We start from the raw sequence: 21,003 nt of genomic DNA on the forward strand, positions 1-21,003 counted from the left end.
GGGAAGGTATGGTTTTCAGAGACATAGGAGAGTGTATTGGTCTTGCAGAACTTCTCAGGCGACATGGGGCCTTATTCCAAGAGAGAGGGGGAAGGAAAGCCTGCATTAGTAATTGCTTTCTCAGTTACAGCTTCTGACCATGCAGGTTTGTGTAGATAGCTGTAGTAAAGGACTCCAAACTGCTTATTCAGTTTGCACGAGTAGCGCTCTTCAGGTCAACACCGCCCAGGTCCCTCTGTGTCAGGCGGAGAGGCTTGCCATTGTGGTAGGGGAGAGAAGAGGGAGAAGGCGGAAGAAAGACTTGCAGGTGCCACTTCAGAATGGTGATGTCAATATTTGTGGGTCCTCAGAGCAGACCTCCTTAGTGAGGAAAGGCTGTTAGCTGCAACTGACTCTCACTTGTCAGCATCTCAGGGCAAGGGTACCAGTGCATCATCCTCTCCACTTCTGATGCTTTTTGCGTCTAGCAGTGAGGTCAAGCTGGCTTTCTGTGTCCTCGGTGGGAAGTGTTGGCAGGTATGCACAAAGCCTCTGCTCCCCAAGGCCAAAGGTGGAGAATTTCTTTTGTGTGTGTGTGTGTGTGTGTGTGTGTGTGTGTGTGTGTGTGTGTGTAGTGTCATGTATGTGTGCACGCATGCGTGTGTGTGTGTGCATGTGTGTTTACTTTGCGTTAAAATTTAACTTTTGGTCCTGAGAGGACAAACTAATTGTTGGTAACTTGGTTAGTGGGGAATGCATACCTGGACCTCACTGAATTGAACTGGACTCTAGGATTGAGTTATTTTCTTTGTCCCTGTCTGGCAAAGGAGCAGAGGTCATTGTGGTTGAAACTGTAGCAATTACTACAGGCTTCCTCCTGTCCCAGTCATTTATCCTGGGTACTTTCTCCTCTGTATGGTGTAAATATCTCCTACTTGAACACAAAGTCCCTCATAGATTCATTACTTTTTAAAACACAGATACTTTGCTTTGACATTTTTAAAATAGTGTATGTTCCTTATTGTAAACACATTTTTTTGAAATCTAAAAACAATAAAAGAAAATTAAGATTACCTAAAAATCCAAGATGTATACTTTTGGGCTACTTGAAACTTTATATAAATACATGTTTTTATGACGTATATATGGTTTATTTAAATGGAGCTATGTGATGCATGGCCTTCTTTAAAGGTTTTCAATTGGTAATATATCTTCTCATCCAAGTATGTACTGAACTATGTGGGTTTTTTGTGTTTGTTTGTTTGTTTCTCCCTGAGACAATGTTTTTCTGTGCAGCTCTGACTGTCCTGGAACTCACTCTATAGGCCAGACTGACCTCAAACTCACAGATCTGTGTACTTTGGCCTCCTAAGTGTGGGGATTAAGGGAGTGCTTCCCCAATGCCAGCTGAACTATATGGATTTATATGGCTGTATAGTATTTCCTTATAGTCTGTGAAGTAATGCTGCTGGTGGGTGTGTTTAGGTTATTCTTAGGTTTTCAAAAACATTTTAAGGATGTGTTTTCATATTGGCCTTAGGCTCACCACTCCTGGCTGACTAGTGTTGAGTGCTATGGATCAAATGCAGGGCCCTGCATGTACTAAGCAAGCATTTGAACACAGAGTCACAAACACATAAAAATCCTGCTGGGACTGGAGCAATGCCTCAGAGTTCACAAGCACTGCAACTCCAGCTCCAGGGGGATCTGCTGCCCTCTTCTACCTCTAAGGAAACTGCACACATGCGGTATGAACATATACATGCAGCAAACACATATAAAAATATAATTTTTTAAAGAGTGCCATTACTGGCAATAAGGCCTCTCCCTTCCTCCCTGTCCCTTCCCTGTGGGTCCCAGTAGTCTTTTAAAAATATTATCAAAATTTTTCTCTTGGAGAAGAATATAGAAATAATATGTCTGTTTTAAAATAAGTTTTAGATGTTATTTTACTTTTGTGACTTCTAGTTAAACTTCTAGTATAACTGACTTCTCAGTAAAACTAACAGAAAGCAAGCTAGCTGGTGAGCCAGCTAGTGTCGTCTGCACCCTGGATCTGTGTGATTTAAGGTGAGTAGGAATCTTCCTGCTATGAAATAGTCAAGTGAGAATATTCGTCCCCTGCCCCTTTCGGTCGACAAGGGGAAAAGCCGGCCCGATTCCAGCTGTGTCTACCTTCCAGGTCAAAGAGTTAGAGGAGAAGCTGGAGAATGAGGCTCTGCACAAGGAGATCCATACCCTCAGACAGCAGCTGGAGCTCCTCGAGGAGGACAAGAAGGAGCTGGAGCAGAAGTACCAGAGCTCAGAGGAGAAGGCCAGGAATCTGAAGCATTCCGGTGAGAGCCCACAGCAAAGCCTGCCGCGCAAACTTGTTTGTTGCTTGTTATTGTTTATTTATGTTATTCCGTGTATGCACACAGGCATGTGTGCACATGCACGCTCGTGTGCCTATATGTGGACACTAGATATCAGCTTCAGGAGCTGCCCACCCTGTTTTCCTTTTTAAACATGTATTTTTATTTTATGTGTATAAGTATTTTACTTGCATGCACGTCTATACACCTTGTGTGTCCCTGATGCCTGTGGAAGCCAGAAGAGACGTCAGAATCCATGAACAGGAATTGTGGGCAGCTCTGAATCACCGTGTGGATGCTGGGAACCGAGCCTAGGTCCTCCACAAGAGCAGCGAGTACTTTTAGCTGCTGAGCCATCGCTCCAGCCCCAGTCTTGTTGGTCTTGGTTTTCTTTGGCTGGTTTTATTTTTTGAGATACGATACCTGTCACTAGTGTCTGGGGCTCACCAGTAAACCTGGCGTGCTGACCAGGGCATCCACAGATTCACCTGTCTGCATTGTCACAGCGGGATCACAAGCTTATACGACCACACCCAGCTCTTTTTCTGGATTCTGGGTAGTCGAACGCGAGTTCTCCTGCTTCCTTACACAGTGAGTGTCATACTGACCAACGGATCTCTGCAACCTACAGACTTGTTTTTTAAATTTCTTCATTTCTAGCCATCACAGTTAAGCAGAGCAGTGTCATCAAACCAAGTCACAAAAAAATCACAAGTACATAGAGCCTCTGTCAGCTTCCTGCACAGAACCAAGGCCTAGAGGCGCCATTATCACGGAAGACCCAAACTGCCAACATCTTTGGGCCTTTCAAAGGATTGCTCATTGAACACTTACTTAGTCTGTTCATTTTAGAGTGCTTTTTCAAAAAGAATTGAAGTCTCCTTTCTTTCCTTTTTTTCTTTAAATAATACCCTCATCTTTGGTATTTGTGTCTCCTTCATCTTTGGGGCTTAATTATACGTATGAAATATTACTTTCTATGCCACACCTAACAATGAAATAGGCAACAATATGTATATTAAATGGGAAAACTTTTAAAAGCACCAGGGATTCTGAAATCAAAGGATTTATTCATTCAGTGCTGGAGGGCTCATGAAAATGTAGGAGCTGGATTACGCCACAGCTATAGGTCTCTGAGAAGGCAGGTAATTTACGGCGGGTACATTTCTCTTTATAGCAGCCTCAGCGCTCCCTTCAGATACTTTCCATTAATTTTATAATAGAAATTTGAAATCTGTGCAGAAGAACCATGTAGGCTTTTTTTTTCCTTTTCTGAACCATTCAATTGTTTTTAAAAATTCACAATGAAAAGTGATCACAATTTATTTTTTTAAAAAAAAATCAATGCAAAACTAAGAAAATGTCAACTTTTTTAGAAACTGTCAGAATAGCCTATAGGCAAAGCTATCTTTATAGTACATGGAAGGGGTGGGCGTTGCAGATGTCTGAGATCCTAGTTTGACCTGATTTATTTAGGATCTGTGATGTCAGCAGTCAGTTCTATCACGGGCCAATGAGAAATGCAGGAGAAAGGCTGGAGGGATGGTTCTGGGGTTCAGAGCACTTGCTGCTCTTGCAGAGGATGAGAGTTTGATTCCCAGCACCCACACGTTGCCTCACAACCATCCAGAGGACCCTACAGCTTCTTTTGACCTCTGCAGGCGCTGTATACACGTGAACATGCATTTATGCAAGCAAAACACTCCTATAATCAAATCAAATAAATCTGAACAGTGCAGAAGGAAAGAGTCCATGCATATTTATTGTGTATGGCGGTGAATGAGCGTTATCCCAGCTCTCAGGAGGCTTAGGGTTAGGCTAGCGCCAGGGTTCTCTGAAGAAACAGGGCAGATAGGAAACAAGTATAAGGGATTTATTAATCTGGATTACAGGCTGTGGTCCAGATAATCTATGTAATATATAATAATGGCTATTTCTCTACAGAAAGGTCAAGAGTCTTAGTTGTTTAGTCCGTGAGCCTGGAGGTCTCAGCAGTCCTAGTCTGATGCTGGGGTCCAGGAGGATTCCTCAGTGCTTCTGGTCTTTATACTATGTTAGAAACTTGAAGAAATGGGTTCTAACTCCAGGGAAGACGGAGTGTTTTAGCATCACGAGAGATGAACTTGCCAGCGAGAGCAGGGCAAACAGCATACCAAATGGTTGACCTATTCTCTCTCTCTCTCTCTCTCTCTCTCTCTCTCTCTCTCCCTGTCTCTCCCTCCCTCCCTCCCTCCCTCCTTTCCTTTCCTCTCTCTTTCTATTTCTCTCTCCCTCCTTCCCTCTCTCTCTATTTCTCTCTCCCTCCCTCCCTCCCTCCCACTCTCTCTCTACCCCCCACTCTCTCTTTCTCTCTCTTTCTCTATTTCTCTCTCTCCCTCCCTCTTTCCCTCCCTCCCACTCTCTTTCCCCCTCTCTCTCCCTTTCTCTATTTCTCTCTCTCCCTCCCTCCCACTCTCTCTCCCCCCCTTCTCTTTCTCTCTCTCTTTCTCTATTTCTCTCTCTCCCTCCCCCTCCCCCCTCTCTTCCCATCTCTCCATCTCTCCTTCTTTCTCCATCTGTCTCGGAAGACCCCCAGATCCCTTTGGAAGTAACAGATGCACGTGTGTGTTGGGGAGAGTGTTTTCCTAGCACACGCTGGCTAGTTCAGGACTGAGGGGTCAAGCATGGCCTGAACACATACAGTATGTGCACCCATCACCTTTTAGGCCATAGTATGCATTTCTTTCCTTTCGTGGTGTCAGGAATTAAGCCCAGGGTTGTGTGCTTGCTAGGCAAGAGCTCGAGAACAGAGCTCACCCCCAGTACTCTGACAGAAACTTAAACTGAGCCCCTGAGAGTCAAGACCTGCTGTCCCCAGCTCTGTCCCCATCTCCGTTTCCACTGGTGGTGTCTAATCAATGCCTGTCTTATGGTAACAAGAATGAATAAATGACATTTCTTCAGAAGAGCAAAAAGTTTGTTACATTACAGGCCTTTAGGAATGTGGATCTAGTTAAAACTCCAGTATTTGCTGGTTTTGAAGGAAATTAAGCGTAGGAGAGAAGAATGCCGTTAATAAAATGCATTGCAAATGTCATCTTTAAAAGCAGCCCTCAGTCCACACACTTTCAAAGTCCAACATGAAGAATTCCTTGGTCTTTGAGGAGTGAAGTTCATTGTCAGAAATATTCCTTCAGCCTGCTCAATTCTTTCTCCCCACGCATTAGCCATGTTCTTTTGTCTACACGGAAAAATAAGGCAGTGAGCTTAACAAACAAAAGGCCAGCTATGGTGTCACTGATGCTGTCAACAACAGAAAGTCTAACTGTGCCCCATCGTCATCTGAGAGAGGCCGTGCTTTTCTGTCGTGTGAGCAGTGTGCAGTGGTTCACCTCAGGTCTCTCTGACCCCTTGCTTCCTGTACAGTGGATGAACTTCAGAAACGAGTGAACCAGTCGGAGAATTCGGTACCTCCCCCACCTCCTCCTCCTCCGCCTCTCCCCCCTCCACCACCCAATCCGATCCGGTGAGTATCGTCAAGGAACCCCCTGCTACCCCAATGTCCTTGTCCTTGACCCTGCTAGTCATACTGGTCTTTTTTAAATTTTCTTTTCTTTTTTCCTTTATTTTCTGAGACAGAGTCTCACGTACCCCAAGCTAGCCTTGAACTCACTCTGTAGCTGAGGATGACTGTGAATCTGGTCCTCTGACATCTACCTCCCTAGTGATGGGATTATAGACATGCCATCAGGCTGCTGGGAACTGTTCCACCAAAAGAGTTACATCCTCAGAGGGACAGTAAAGAGCAGCAAAGAACATTTCCTAGAGATCATTGTTTTTCCTGATTATTGTATAGCCTTGGTTTTAAGTCATGAAATTCTCACAGCCCACGTGTCCTTGCAGAACTTGGATTCCTTGGCAATGTTCCAAACTCAAAGAACTAGACATTTATCTTTTATCTTAGATACTTCTCATTTTAAAATGCCTTGCCTATCACTAGAATTTTCTTCACCTATGAGACCAAGGAAATTTGAGGATCCCCAAAGTGTTTTACTTTTCTCCCCTCACTAATTTGAATTTGGAGATTCTAGCTTATTTATTTTTTATAAGTTCTAAATTAAAACTTAAACCTACTAATTGTTATAAACTAGTAACTAATCTAAAAGTACTAAATATCTTTTATCCTAATCCACATAGTTAAGTCTTTTGTAATTCTGAGAGCAGAACCTTCCAGAAGAAAAGTTACTGTTTAAGGACTTGGGAAGGAATCCTATATGCAAGCAGAAATCCTCTTTTCCTTAGGCCTGGCTTGCTCCTCATCATTGCCTCTTTCTGACGTACATTCTAGAGAGACTTGGCCTTCTCTGTGAGTCTATCCACCACCATCCAGAGTTAGATAACTCAGGCTACTTATTTTGGAGACTGCCTACCTCCTCTTGATGTTCGTTAGCTGCCTTTGAATAATTTATTCTTGCACAAATGGCATTTAAACTTTTGCTGGATGTTTTAGCTTTCATTAACTCATGCGATTTGTTTAATCCTTTCACACAGAGAAGCTCTTTATTCCGTCCTTGCACCTTAGCTGATCCGGCTGAATAGACTGTGTAGCACGTTCCTCCCACACGACTATGGAAATGGGACTTGGCTTTTGAAAAGGCGTCTCATTCCTTTGCCTTGCCGAGCTGGGTATGACATAATCTACTTTCAGCTATTGAAGTCGCTGAGGTTAAATAATCTTTACAGGTGATCGAGTCCAGGAGTCAATTGAAAGAATTTCAGGTATTTTAAATTCGCTCTCTCCTGGGTAGCGAAGTCTGTAGGAGATATTGCAAAGGTGACATTTAAAATGGGAAATGCGGCACTTTGGTCTTTTCTCTCAGGTCTAGAATTCTGAGCTGATAAGAAAGGTCACTCCTATGAGAAGGGAGAACTATTAAAAAGCAATTACAGTCTTGCTGTCGGCCTTTGATTTTTAGCCCTAGAAATGCTGAGAGCCCCTAGAATTTAAAGTATAATCTAAATAGAATTTTCTCCAAAGAACTCTTTGCAGTTATACTGAGAAATGAATATAAGAATCAATATGCCTCAACTACGGACTCTTTATAAGACTCTTAAAAGAAAATTTTCATTGAATAATACAAATAACTTTTAAGATAGATTTAAATAGTATGGGATATAGCTTTTCAGAAAAATAATTTGGTGGAAAATACTTTCTTGTCAAAGATATATTTGCATATGTATCGAGCTTCCAATGGTTTCCAACTTAGTTCTCAAGCCATTATTTTTATACTAATATAGAACATGGATAGAAATGAGTATGGTATGGATAGGGAAGGTCTCAGCACCATGCCCTCCTCAGTGGCTTTATGACTTCTCTTCATCCCCTCCCATTCCCTTGACCTAGAGAACAGATAACAGTAGAGGAAGGAGGCAGGACTGGGTTATGCTGTACTGAAGAGAGAAAGTAGGTCTTGGACAAGCAAGTCTCATGGGGAAAGGGGTGACTCCTCCAACATGGCAGAGCCCATGGGATGTGTATGTAGACAGAGATGCAAATAAGCATTGCCGTGCGTGCTTAGTCATGGGGATTCTTCTAATAAGTGGGTTATCTCGTTGTGCAAACACTATAGTGCTGACTTGTGCAATCGAAGATGGCTGACAACCTAATAGGCAGCATATTCTTCCGAGACCACTTGTAGCGTGATTAATAAAAGCTCAAAGACAGATGTTGGGGTTCATCCTGAAGGTCAGAAAAGCAAAGCAGTCAGCCACTTACCTCTTCCTTAGTTTGAAAATAATGATGCTGCCTCCAGAAATCTCAGAATGGGACTGTGTCTGAGAGCTGTCTCCTCTCATTTTATAATCCTCTCTAATTCTGGGATTAAGGGCGTGCACCGCCCAATTTCTATGGCAAACTACTGTGGCTACTGGGGTTAAAGGTGTGTGTTATCACTGCCTAGTGTGTAAGTGATATGGGATTCCCCTCTGTATGCTGTGAATATCATTGGTAAATAAAGGAGCTGCTTTGGGGCTATAGCAGGGCTACATGGGAACAGAGCTAGGTGGGGAAAATTAAGCTGAATGCTGGGAGAAAGAAGGGCAGAGTCAGGGAGAAGCTATGTAGCCCTTCTAGAGATTGACGCCAGAAATTTATCTGGTAAGCTGCAGTCTTGGGTGATACACAGATTACTAGAAATGAGTTAAATCAAAATATAAAAGTTAGCCAATAAGAAGTTAGAGCTACTGGGCCAAACAGTGATTTAATTAATACAGTTTCTATATGATTATTTTGGGGCTAAGTGGCTGGGAACCAACAAACGGCCTCCTGCAACATGTAAGGCTGGCCAGTGTGGAATTTACTTTTCTGATCTTCAGGCAAGTTTACATATTAAAATACAAATGAAATGCCACTACAGCCACTGTCATATATGTGACCTGCCGTTGACCGAGCAGCGACACATGACTCTATAGATTCATTCTAGGGAACTGACTTGTGTGAGGATAGAGTCCCAAGATCTGGAGGGCAAGTGGGCAAGCTGAGTACCCAGGATCCCTGCTGGGTGTCATTCAAGGTTGAGTCCAAGACCTGAGAACCTGTGGTGGAATGCTGTTCTGAGGTCTGGCAGCCTTGAGACCCAGGAAGCCAAGGGATTCTACTTAAAAAGACAGAAGAGATTCTTTCTAATTGGTGATGCGAACTGCCAATCTTTACTCAAGGCAGGAGGTTTTCAGTGATTGGATGAGGTCAACGTCTGGGAGGAAAACATGCCTCTCAGCCTACTAATCAATGGTAGGGTGGGCATTGAAAGTTTGAATTTGTGGTCCTGTCTGTCATGGTTGAGTCATCTCACCTGTTGAGTGGCTCCCATTCTATATATTTTCTCTGTAGTATGTATAGTCAGACCTTTTCGTTGGTCCCATTAACTCCTCAATAATGACACTGGGACCTTTTCTTAATTACGAAAGCTCAGCCAATATCTTAGGCTAGTTCCTAATTAGCTCTTATAACTTAAACAAACCCATTTCCATTACTCTAAATGCTGCCGTGTGGCTCGTAGCAGTTACCTCTCCTCCTGCATGTCTTGCTTGCTCTCCGTCTCTTGGTGTCTCTTCCCCAGTATCCTCTATGCCCCAAAAATCCTACCTAACTATTGGTCGTTCAGCTTTTAATTAAATCAATCCAAGTGACACATCTTCACAGTGTACAAAATAATATTCCACAACATTTAAGTTCTATCTTGATAGTCTGTCCTCTTTCAATATAATGGATTGTCCTTGAGTGCCGTGTCTCCAGCTCAGGCTTCAACCGTGAGCTCACGTTTTTGTCATCCACTCAGGTGACGAACAATAAAGAATGTGTATTCTTATTTCATACGTGCAAATTTATAAGTAGTCTGAGCAGTATAAATCTCTGTTTTGTCACCTTTCCGTACAATAATGCTCAGTGCACCCAGATATGAAGTCGTTCAAGAGTGTGGTATCAGATGAGAAGAGGCCTCTGACTGCTGAGGGCCTCCCACCCACCCTGCCATGCACTGGCAAGTGGACTTTGAATCCTCTTGAGTTCATTTGTAGCATGAAAAAAATAAAAACCAAGCTTACAGCATTTTATTTCTTATAACACTGGAGATAAAAATGTGATTAAAAAAATTAAAGTGTACAAATGAGAAAGTCTGACTTCAAAAAATGATTAGGAAAATCAAGTACCTTTTTGTCTGTGGGTTGGAAACTGGACCATCATCTTTTATGGTTTTTCAAGATTTTTTTATCTATTTTTATTGGGCTGTATTCTGTTTTTGATTTTATTCATAGAATTAATGTAATCTGTTTGCTATTTTTTCTTTTTATTGTCCATAATGCATCTTAATGGCTCATAGTTTTGTTAAATTTTAATGTGGTCCAGGTGGTCATAATTTAGATTTTATAAACTCTTAAAAACCCAGGCTGGAGAGACAGCAGTGCAGACATGCTCTGTCCCCAGGGACATGGCCCACACTGTACACAGTCGGATGGTCTGTACTCCTGTTTCTGTCCCCGGGTACATGGCACACAGTGTACACAGTCGGATGGTCTATTCTCCTGTTTCTGTCCCCGGGTACATGGCACACACTGTACACAGTCGGATGGTCTGTACTCCTCTTTCTGTCCCCAGGTACATGGCACACAGTGTACACAGTCGGATGGTTTATACCCCTGTTTCTGTCCCCGGGTACACGGCACACACTGTCCACAGTCGGATGGTCTATTCTCCTGTTTCTGTCCCCGGGTACATGGCACACAGTATACACAGTCGGATGGTCTGTACTCCTGTTTCTGTCCCCGGGTACATGGCACACAGTGTACACAGTCGGATGGTCTATTCTCCTGTTTCTTAAACAGATGCTTTGCTGGGACTGAGATATGTGAAAATACCACTGCTGGGCCATATTTCCTCTCTTCACTCCTATTTCATGTCAAACACACCCTAACTCTTTCATTTTTCCTTGTGTCTAGAATGCATTTCATTGGTAACCAGTACTTCTTGGGTAACTCGTTCTGTATTTTATACACATGTATAAAAATTTTCTACATCCATTTCTTTTTATAAATCTGTGTGCATTGGTGGTGACCATCAGTCCCACCTTCTCATGGTAGATGATTTTGTCCAGGAAACTAAGACATTTTCCTTTCCTGTAAGCAGATGAAAATGGTGATACTGAAAAGCAGAAAGCAGGCTGCTAAATTCTAATCATGCAAGTGTAGGAGAGTTAGGTTATCCCTGACCATTTAGAAGAACTATCCATTTTCGCCTGGCAGCAGTTGGGCACACCTTTAATCCCAGCACTCTGGAGGCGGAGGTAGGCGGATCTCTGAGTGAGTTCTAGGTCAGCCTGGTTCCAGGGACAGCCAGGGCTACACAGAGAAACCCTGTCTCAAAAAAAAAAACAAAGAAAGAAAAGGAGAGAGAGAGAGAGAGAGAGAGAGAGAGAGGAATGAGGGAAGGAAGGAAGGAAGAAAAAGAAAGAAAGAAAGAAAGAAAGAAAGAAAGAAAGAAAGAAAGAAAGAAAGAAAGAAAGGAAGGAAGGAAGGAAGAAAGAAAGAAAGAGAAAGGAAAGGAAATACTAATTTTATCAGGTGGACCATAAGGCAGCCTCTAATTTTTTTTTGGAATCTTTTTCTTCTTCCCAAAGATCTCTCATGTCTATGATCCGGAAACGATCCCACCCCAGTGGCAGCAGTGCTAAGAAGGAAAAGGCCACTCAGCCAGAAACAGGTAAGCTTGCTTGGCCTCTGTTGGGTTTCCTTGAAGTGAGTGTTGGTGGAGAGCTTGTCAATAGACTCTGTAGAGCCTGTGGGAAGAGAAGAGTAAAGGACCACAGGAAGACACTCAATAACGGGCACTGCCTTCCTGTAGCTCATTGTCTAGAGGAGATCAGCTGTGCCCACGTCCCTCACTACAAATAGAGGGTTTTAAATAATTTGCTTTTGTTTGGGAACAGGTCATTTGGGGCAGGTGACAAAAGGGAGTCGAGATCTTATCAAATATCTTGTCGTGCCTCTCGTGCTGACCACCCAAGACACTGAAGTCACATTCTGTGTACTTAGACATGGTGTAAACAAGCGGCTCTCCGTGTAAATGTGACAGCATTCAGTACAGTCTTTGGGAAACACTGAGAAGAAGAACACGTTTTTAAGAAACTATGATGACAGATTGCTGGCGTCAAATGGCAACATTCAAGTTGATTTGGAGCAGAAGTGAGTGGGTGCTGAGGGTGAAAGTTGCTCAGATAGCACAGTGGTAGGTTCAGAGGGCTGAGCAGGGAAGGAGCTTTGTATACCATAAATCCGAGCACTCTGCGTCTTTGACTCAGGAGACAGGGAACAGGTTTTTAAGGCAGTGCTAAAGATTCAGATTTTTTTTCTCAGAATAAGAGAACATTGAAGTAGGGATGCCGTGAGATTTATATTCGCTAACAGTCACTCTGGACGAAGTTTGGGAAGAGCAAAGACAAGAAAAGAGAAGGGTGGCCATGGCAGGCAGACAGAGGAATGCTGATGCCTTAGACTAGGAGTCTCAGACAGGGTGAGAGCTGTCTAGACAGAAAACTGGATTCAGGAAGTAGGTACTAGTCATCCAGCTAGGAAGGTAGAGTGCACAGCATCTTGAGAGTCGCTGGAAACGCAGGTCTAGGACCATGTGAGATGGGCTGGAAGGAGAAGGACCTAGGCATTGAGCAGAGATACCCGTGGCTGACTCAGAGCCCATGCACCGAGCTCAGAGGGCAGCGGGCATGAGAGAAGAGCTGTGAACTGGGCTAGATCCTGACCCACTGTGCCTTCCTTACAATGTCAAGCCCAAACTAGAACCAAGACAGTTGCTCAGCACATGTTCCAAAGCTCTCCTGAACTTGCCAGCCACAGATCCAGACCTGTAAAAGGTTTGGGGCCCCTTTGCTTTCTCCAGTCTGGCCATTTGCATCACACTGCAGTGTGACTCTCTCAGGTCACAGTTAATTGTGTTTCCTAGGTCTTAGGGCACGCCTGTGCTTCTCACATGGTCAGTCTAGAACCCCAAGTCCCCAACCCTCTGCTTTTGCTTTCCTTGTTCCTCTTAAGTCTGCCCCACTCCCCGGAGCCCTCCCTTTTCCCTCGTTGACACTGGCTGCTTCTGGCTGTATTCTGCTGCTCCTGTAGCCAGAGCCTCAGCAAGCTACTGTTGGAATTCTGCATCCTCCATGCTGTGTGCCCACAGGTCCTCCTCTGCCTCCACTTACTTATTAATATGTATAACCCACACAAGTGGTTCATTAGCCAGTTCTAATTTGATTTCTGTTGGTGGCATAAAAACACTGGCCAAATGCAATACAGGGGGAGGAACAGGTTTATTTCCGTTTACAGGGTAAAGTCTGTGACTGAGGAGAGTCAGGGCAGGAACTCAAGCAGGAGTTTTCCATAGAGGAAAGCTGCTTGCTGACTCACAGGCTTATACGTAAGTCATACCCCCCATACCCTATACCCCGACCCCTCCACCCTCACCTCTGTAGCTCTGGCTGGCCTGGAACTCACAGAGATCAGCCTGCCTCTGACTCCCAAGTGCTGGGATTAAAGGCATATGCCACAATTCTGGTTTAACTAGCTTTCTTATACAATTCAGGATTGTAATGACATTTCATTTGCATTTTAATCATTAAAGATTGCCTGAGGTTCCGAGAGTAAAACAGCCACACTGATCAGTTTTACAGACCAGGCAGTAGTGACACACACCTTTAATCCCAGTAGCCACACTAGTTTGCCATAGAAACCGGACGGTAATGATGCACACCTTTAATCCCAGCACTAGAGAGGATTATAAAACAGGAGGAGACAGCTTTCATAGTCTCATTCTGAGGTTTCTGGAGGCAGGATCGCCATTTCGGACTGAGGTAGAGGTAAGAACCAGTGTTTGACTATTTTGCTTTTCTGACCTTCAGATTGAACCCCGATTTCTGTCTCTGAGTTTTCCTTAATCATGATACACAGGATCACCTGCCCAGGGATGGTGTGACCCACAGTGGTCTGGGCCTTCCCACATCAATTAATAATCAAGACAATCCGCCACAGGCTAATCTGATCTGGGTAATCAGTTGAGGCTCCCTTTCCAGCAATTCTGGGTTGTGTCGAGTTGATGGTAAAGCTAACTAGGATATCTGATTCGCTTTTAATTCCATCGCTTTAAGAATTTATTGACTGTTCCTCAGCCTATGCTGGGCTCTGGCATTCAAGTCATTTCCACATATTCGGTCTGCTCTCTGAGTGTGCGTGTGTGTGCATGCGTGTGCATGCATGTGTGTGTGTGTGCGTGTGTGTGTATGAGTGTGTGTGCATGCTGGTGTCTGCACATGTGTGGGTGCAGATGTGCAGGCTTGTGTGTGTGCAGAGGCTAGAGGAGAACATCAGATGTCCTGCTCCATCACCCCCCTCCGTATTTAGTTGAGAATTCTCTTATTAAACCAGCCAGCAACTAGATTGGCATTCAGCAAGCTCCTTCAATCCTCCTTTGTTTGTCCACCAAAGTGCTGGGGTCATAGGCACTCGGAGCCAAACTCAGTTTTTTACATGGGTTCTAGGAATTTAAACCCAAGTCCTCATGTTTATATAGTAAGTGTTCTTACCTACTCAGCCATCTCTGCAACCCCATAATCCCTTTTGGGGAGAGGCAATACTGTAGTCAAGAAATTTCTTTAATTTTATAACCTGTAGGTCAATTCTAAACTTATTCAAACATAATGTGCCCTTTTGATAGTTTTTAACATCACAATGTTTAACATCTTCTTAAAAATATAGCAAAACAGGGAAGTAAAAATAAATTTCATTTCTTCTTGGTAATAACCAGAGATTTGATTGAGTACTGAGGTGTCAGTTTTGTCTCTGGGTCTCTCTCTCTTCTTCTAAGATCTAAGTTATTTTCCAAGTGGGTCTTAAAATTTAAGCCCCAATTAATTACATGTAGCTTTCTGATCCAAGACTGACCTTGAAGCGCTAACTCAAAGAACCTTTGATTTTTTTTTTTTAGCCCGTGGCAGTTCAATAACATTAGACCTGTTGTCTTCATTAGTCCCTTTTCTCTAATCTCCAGCATCCTGCATATTTCCATTGTCCCCCTGATTACATGCTTTTGTGAGACAATTACCAACTGTGTGATTGCAAAAAGAATTACAAAACATACCATGAGCGCTCCCTGGGTGATTCGTGCCAGTTTATTAGAACTGCTTAATAGTTCAGAAGTTCATATAGATTGCTTTTTGCTATTTCAAAAACAGGTCGGTGAGACGAAGGAAGCTGTGCAGCTAGCTTAGTGCTGCCCTTGTGTTGCGCCTGAGTAGGGAATCTGATAAGAGTGATTTCTTTTCCTTAAGACCAATTAAGCCTTTATATTTGGGAAAAAAGGCTGAGAAATTAAAGCCTGGTTTATAATCTGTGCATAATACAGATAGTGGCACTTCTCTGAATTGTCACTATGATTCTGGCAAGCAAATATAAGGAACTACTTTAAATTCCTGCTGGTAGATGCTGTAGCAGATTTGAATGGTGGTGGCCCGTAATTCTCCATCTGTCTGCCTTAATTACTTTTTGTATGGTGCATTTAATTGGGTTGCAGTCGTTCCTTGCAGAGTGCTAATCTGTTTGGAGGCGGTGTTCCTTTCGCCACGCAGTTCTTCCTAGTCTCATTCAAAATGGCAGCCTTTCTGAAAAACAAAACAAAAAATGGGGCGAGCGTTGAAGCTGGTTTCTGAGTTCCCAGGACTAAGTCACATCCTGTGGCAGGTGCTGATGTGCAAGCACTGATTTTTATCTCCCTTTGAACAGGGTCAGAAAAGCACTGTGTGTGGACGGTAGATGTTTGTACGTAAAGGGAATGACTGGGGTGAGTTTCTTGTCTGCCTCTTGTAGATATTTGTGACCATCAGAATAAGTTCTCTACCCCCAAAATGCTGTTGTAGGAGCACACAGTTGGTTACCCCAAAGCATCCCACAGTTTTCGTTTGTTGGTGAGTTCTAACTTTGGTGATTGTGTTTCGCACACTGCCATTTGTGATGATTGCTACTGATTGTCTGTGCAACAAGATCTCAAATCTCCCAGGTGACAAACCTCCATGCTTTTCCATGAAGTTGTTCCTGGGCTAGGTTAGTGGAGGTGAGAGGATCTGTCCCAAGTGTGGGGCTCTGGGCTGAATAAGAGGGAAAGCAAACATCCACCCTCTGCTCCCTGACTGGTGTGTGACCAGTGGCTGACACTCCTGAAGCCTGAGCTTCCTCTGTGCTGAGCTGAAGTAAACCCCTTTTCAGGTGATGTTTTTCAGATACTTTGTTGCAGCGATGAGAAAAGTAACTAAGACATCTGCCGAAAGATAGGACGCTTGGATCTGAAACATGTTCCACAAGGAGACATTTTCATTCTTAGCTTTTCAATAGCTTCTGGGAACAGAATTTTCTTTGAAGACAGATTGTACTGTGAATGTAGCAGCAAGGCAGCCATTGGTGCTACAGAGCTGAGGACAGTGGAAACTTCTGAATTCTGGTGTTTCCATAGAAGAGGAATGGCTGCCCGGGGGCCACATGAAGTCTCCTCAGAAAGGAAGCCATGAGTTAGGCCTGAAACTAGCACTCATCACTTTTGGGATACTCTATGGTCTCCTTTATCTAGAAGGCAGCCTTTGAAGGGCTTAGGTGTCTCTACTCAAAAGTACAGATATAACATCTGTCTACACCCAGATTTCAGAAGTCAAGTCTCATAGGAGACTTGAGTGTTCGCCATGCAGATTAGGTCTCTATGGAACCTAACTTGGATGTATCATCTGAAGCATGTCCACCAGGAATGATACAGGTATAGAAGCACGTTAATGGTGACGGATGCTCCAAAATGATTCCGTGCCTTCAGTCAAGCAATTCCACGAGAAAATGGTCAACAGATTTCAGTTCTACTCATTTGTATCCCTCTGATTGTTGTATAATGCAACAAAGCCAGGCAAAAATAAGACAACAGGGGCAAAGGAGGTGCTGCAGTTAAGAATGTTACTCTACAAGCATGAGGAACTGAGTTCAAATCCATAAAAATCAGACAAAAACTTTTGCATGCCTATAGCCCTAACATTTTGGAGACAGAGACAGGCAGATTTCAAGAGCCTCCTGACTCAAGAGACTCCTGAACTAATTGGGTGACAAGCAGCAAGTTCAGTGAGAAACTCTTTCTGAGCCAGTAAGGCAGAGGACCAAAACAAGAAGACACTTGGCCTCCTATTCTGGCCTCCACATGTGTACAACACACACATAAATGCGCACACACACATAGTTGGCAGTAGGTGGTTTGAATTTCTCATACATACTTTGCTTCTCAGTCTTACACCAACTCTGAAAGCGGAAATTCATAATCACATTTGATTGCTTCATTTCAGCTATCGCTGGATGCATGTTTGTTATTTTTAAACCACAGGCAGTTTTAAAAGGCTTCAAAAAAAGATTTGTGTAAATGTTTTCTTTATGCATGATTTCCAAACAAAGGAGGGAATTAAAAATAGGTTTGCCTACTTGCTGTTCGTCCCTTGACTCTCTTTCTCATAAAGAGGATATCTCTTGGCCAGGCAACAGTGACACATGCCTTTAATCTCAGCCCTTGGGAGGCATAGGCAGGTAGATCTCTGAGTTCGAGGTAAGCCTGATCTACAGAGTGAGTTCCAGGACAGCCAGAGAAGCCCTATCTTAAAAAACAAAACAAAACAAACAAACAAACAAACAAAAAACCAACATCAAAAAAAGGAGAATGTCTCCTTGATCTCCTCTTTTAGACAGGTTTTGTTCACCTTTTTAGACATATAAAATGTTATAACTTATAAAAACCATCTTTGCGGCAAAAATGATTGATTTGGTAAAGGTTGCATAGATTTCTACAAAACCGGGAGGAGGTTGGAAAGATGGCTCAGTGAGTAAGAACATTTGGTGTGGAGACCTGCGTTTAGATCCCTAGCACCCACTTAAAGAACAGGGTTTGGCTGCACAAGTTCCTGTAACACCAGCACCGGGAAGGAGAGACAGAAAAATTACTGGGGCTCACTGGCCGCCAGCCTAGCCCTGGGTTTAGTGAAAGACCGTGTCTGGAAAGAGTACCATGAATAGTGGATAGAGCATGACACCGTGTGTGCTCCTATGGTCTTTGTATGTGTGCACAGAGGCACTCAAACGTGTGCACATGCCCCAGAGACACACAGACAGACACAGACACACACACACACACACACACACACACACACACACACACAGGTGTGGGGAGAGAAGACCTGGAGACATCCGTGTCTCCAAGTTTCGTTCTTGTGTTAATGAATGAACCAAATCTGCTTTGTTTCTCATAAGTGAGAAGATATTGATTTCCGTGCTACAAACTTGACTTTCATAGTTATAATTCTAAACGCTCTGATAAGAAATTTTTCTTATTTAAAAAATATATTACTTAGTATCCACAGAGTAGCTGTTACCCTTGGTGAATTATTGGTATCCTGCCACTGTCTGAAAAATGATTTCTGTTAATTGTACAGCACGGTGTCTCCAAGTTACCAGAAGGAGGAACCCGCTGTTTCTTAGAACCTAGGATGACTTCTATCTGTGTTCTTCACACAGCGGAGGAAGTCACAGACCTGAAGAGACAAGCAGTAGAAGAGATGATGGACAGAATTAAACGGGGAGTTCATCTTAGACCAGTTAACCAGACAGCCAGACCCAAGGTAAAGGTCCATGCGGCTGTCCACACCATCTCTGTTTGCCTTTGGGTCTACAGAGCTGGGGCTATGAGCGGGTGGGTATTTTGTCTTCATGTATGACTGACTGTGCATTGCTGTGTGTATGTCTGGTATCCCATGAGGCCAGAGAGGACAGCAGAGACCCTGGATTTTGAGTTACAGGTGGTTGTGAGCTGCCATGTGGATGCTGGAAATCAAACCCTGGTCCTCTGAGACAGCATCCGGTACTCTTAATTGCTGAGTCATCTCTCTAGTCCCTTTTTTTAAAAAATGTAAAAGTTTAGAATTTGAAGAAAGCTACATCAAGACTGACTGCTGAGGCTTGGAAGACTGAGGTGTCCTAAAAACTTTCTCTTCTGAGTAAGCCTGTTTAGAGGGCTCTGTCACTGCGGGGTGAGCCTGAACTGGTTTGGAAGAGGTGTCGAGTTGTTGCCCAGGGTTGCCATCTCTTCCAGAGCTGCGTTGATGAACGTCATCATATCAGACAAGTAACAGTTGAGAGCTGATTCCTTGTTCTCTTGTGAGTTTCTGAGCCTCTGCTCTGTGTCCAATACCGATGTGGGCATCAGGGATAAGGCAGACAACACCCTTACCCCTTGGAGGTTTTGGTGTGTGTGTGTGTGTGTGTGTGTGTGTGTGCTCGCGTGCGCACGTGCGCGTGCGAGGAGCACCACACAGTAATAGTGGAAGAGAACTAAGGCCAAATAGAACAGGTAGGCTAAGCTGTTTTGCCTGCCTGCTTGCCAGCAGCCGCCTCCTGAGAAGCAGCACAGAAAGGGACCCATGCTGAGAATACACCGCAGGCCTCCTCCCTCCCGTGGCTGTCTGTCCCATTCAAACAGGCCCAGTAATAGTTTTTGAGATTGCTCTTGAAACAAATACTTTCTCCTCACTCAAATGAGATGTGGATAGACTTCCTTCTTTGTTCCTCATACTCCGTGGCTTGCTTCTGTTTTCCTTCCATTTTGCTTCTCTTTTGTGAGCATGTGTGTGCATGAAGGTACATGTATCCCCTTGTGTCTGTGTATGTTTGTGCAGATTCACCTATCTGTGGGTGTGCTTGCTCATGCATGTGGGGTGAGGCAAGGGAAACCTGAGGAGCTCCTCACAGGGTCTCTTGTTGATCTGGAGTCTGCTGATTAGGCTAGGCTGGCTGGCTACCGAGCCCAGGGATTTTCCTATTTCCACTTCCCCAGGGCTGGGATTATAAACTAACACACCACTGCACTCTTTTCAGTGGGGATCAAATCCAAGTCCACATGCTGACAAGCCCTTTGCCACTGAAACCTCCTTCTCAGTCTGAAGGTCGCTCCCCTTTAACTTCCTGAACTCCCAGTGTGATAACTGTAGAGTGGACATTCTAAGGTTGCCTCTAAAGTTGCCAGTTGGTCACCAGCAGGCAAGACAACTAGGTAAGGTAGGAGAGGCCATGGAGACCTGGATTTGGAAAGAGGGAAGTCTAACTCAGCTCACAGAGCAGATTCACATCTAAGCAGGCAAGAGTTTCAGGCAACCGTGCCGTGGAGATGTGAGCCAGTTATCTGGGAGCAGGGCTCCACGTGGAGGAAGGTGGAGACGGAAGGAAGTGGGTAAAACGATCCTGCAGGAACTCTGGATGCTGCAGCAGTAGAACGATCCTGCAGGAAGTCTGGATGCTGCAGTTGCAGCAGTAGAACAATCCTACAGGAAGTCTGGAAGGTGCAGCTGCCACAATAGAACGATCCTGCAGGAAGTCTGGATGGTGCAGCTGCCACAATAGAACGATCCTGCAGGAAGTCTGGATGCTGCAGCAGTAGAACGATCCTGCAGAAAGGCTGGATGCTTTAGTTGCAGCGGTAGAATGACCCTGCAGGAAGTCTGGATGTTGCAGCTACAGCCAGTCCCTTCCCTGTGTGACTCAGTGGGACTATTGTAAGGATCAACTGAAATGACAAATGAAAACAATGAAGGGTCTGGGTGCCACCTTGCAAAGAATTTTTGTTTTTTTCTACTTTTTATATCACAGCTATTGTGGAAAAAATAAATGAGAACAGACTATTTCTAGATGAAAATATGGTATTATCATAAAACCAAATCAGTGTTGAGTGAAAATGTTGGGCTTGGTGCAATGGTTCATGCCTGCAATCCTAGCACTTGGGAGGCCAGGAAAGGAGGAGGGTTGTGGGCTGGAGGCCAGTCTGGGAAAGGCCCTACCTCAAACAGAACAAAATAGAAACCAAACAGATAGTATCTTAAAGCAACACTGTTCCATGTCAACGTCTCAGGACACCCTGCTCCTGCTTTCTTCTCTCACAATTGTGACCTCAAAATCTGAGAAGCAGCAGAGAGGTTCAGTGGACAGCTGGGCTTTTCACTGACTGCCTGCAGACTGTGTAGGTGTAGGTCTGAACTCTGCTGACATGGTCTGGGTGCACTTGAGTCCAAACCTCTTCCCCAGGTTCACC

At 44.0% G+C, this 21,003-nt stretch overlaps 1 protein-coding gene across 1 annotated transcript in view; it reads left to right on the forward strand.

The window, feature by feature from the left end:
• Shtn1 (shootin 1) overlaps positions 1–21,003 on the forward strand; it is a 102,900-nt gene that overhangs the window by 54,615 nt on the left and 27,282 nt on the right. The window contains exons 10-13 of the mRNA XM_085694171.2: positions 2,162–2,315; positions 5,739–5,838; positions 11,483–11,565; positions 18,441–18,544. Of these exons, the coding sequence (XP_085550297.2) occupies positions 2,162–2,315; positions 5,739–5,838; positions 11,483–11,565; positions 18,441–18,544 (441 nt within the window). The remainder of the gene's footprint in view (positions 1–2,161; positions 2,316–5,738; positions 5,839–11,482; positions 11,566–18,440; positions 18,545–21,003) is intronic.

The sequence above is a fragment of the Myodes glareolus genome, chromosome 7 (assembly GCF_982192425.1).
Source record: "Myodes glareolus chromosome 7, mMyoGla1.1, whole genome shotgun sequence".
NCBI lineage: Eukaryota > Metazoa > Chordata > Mammalia > Rodentia > Cricetidae > Myodes > Myodes glareolus.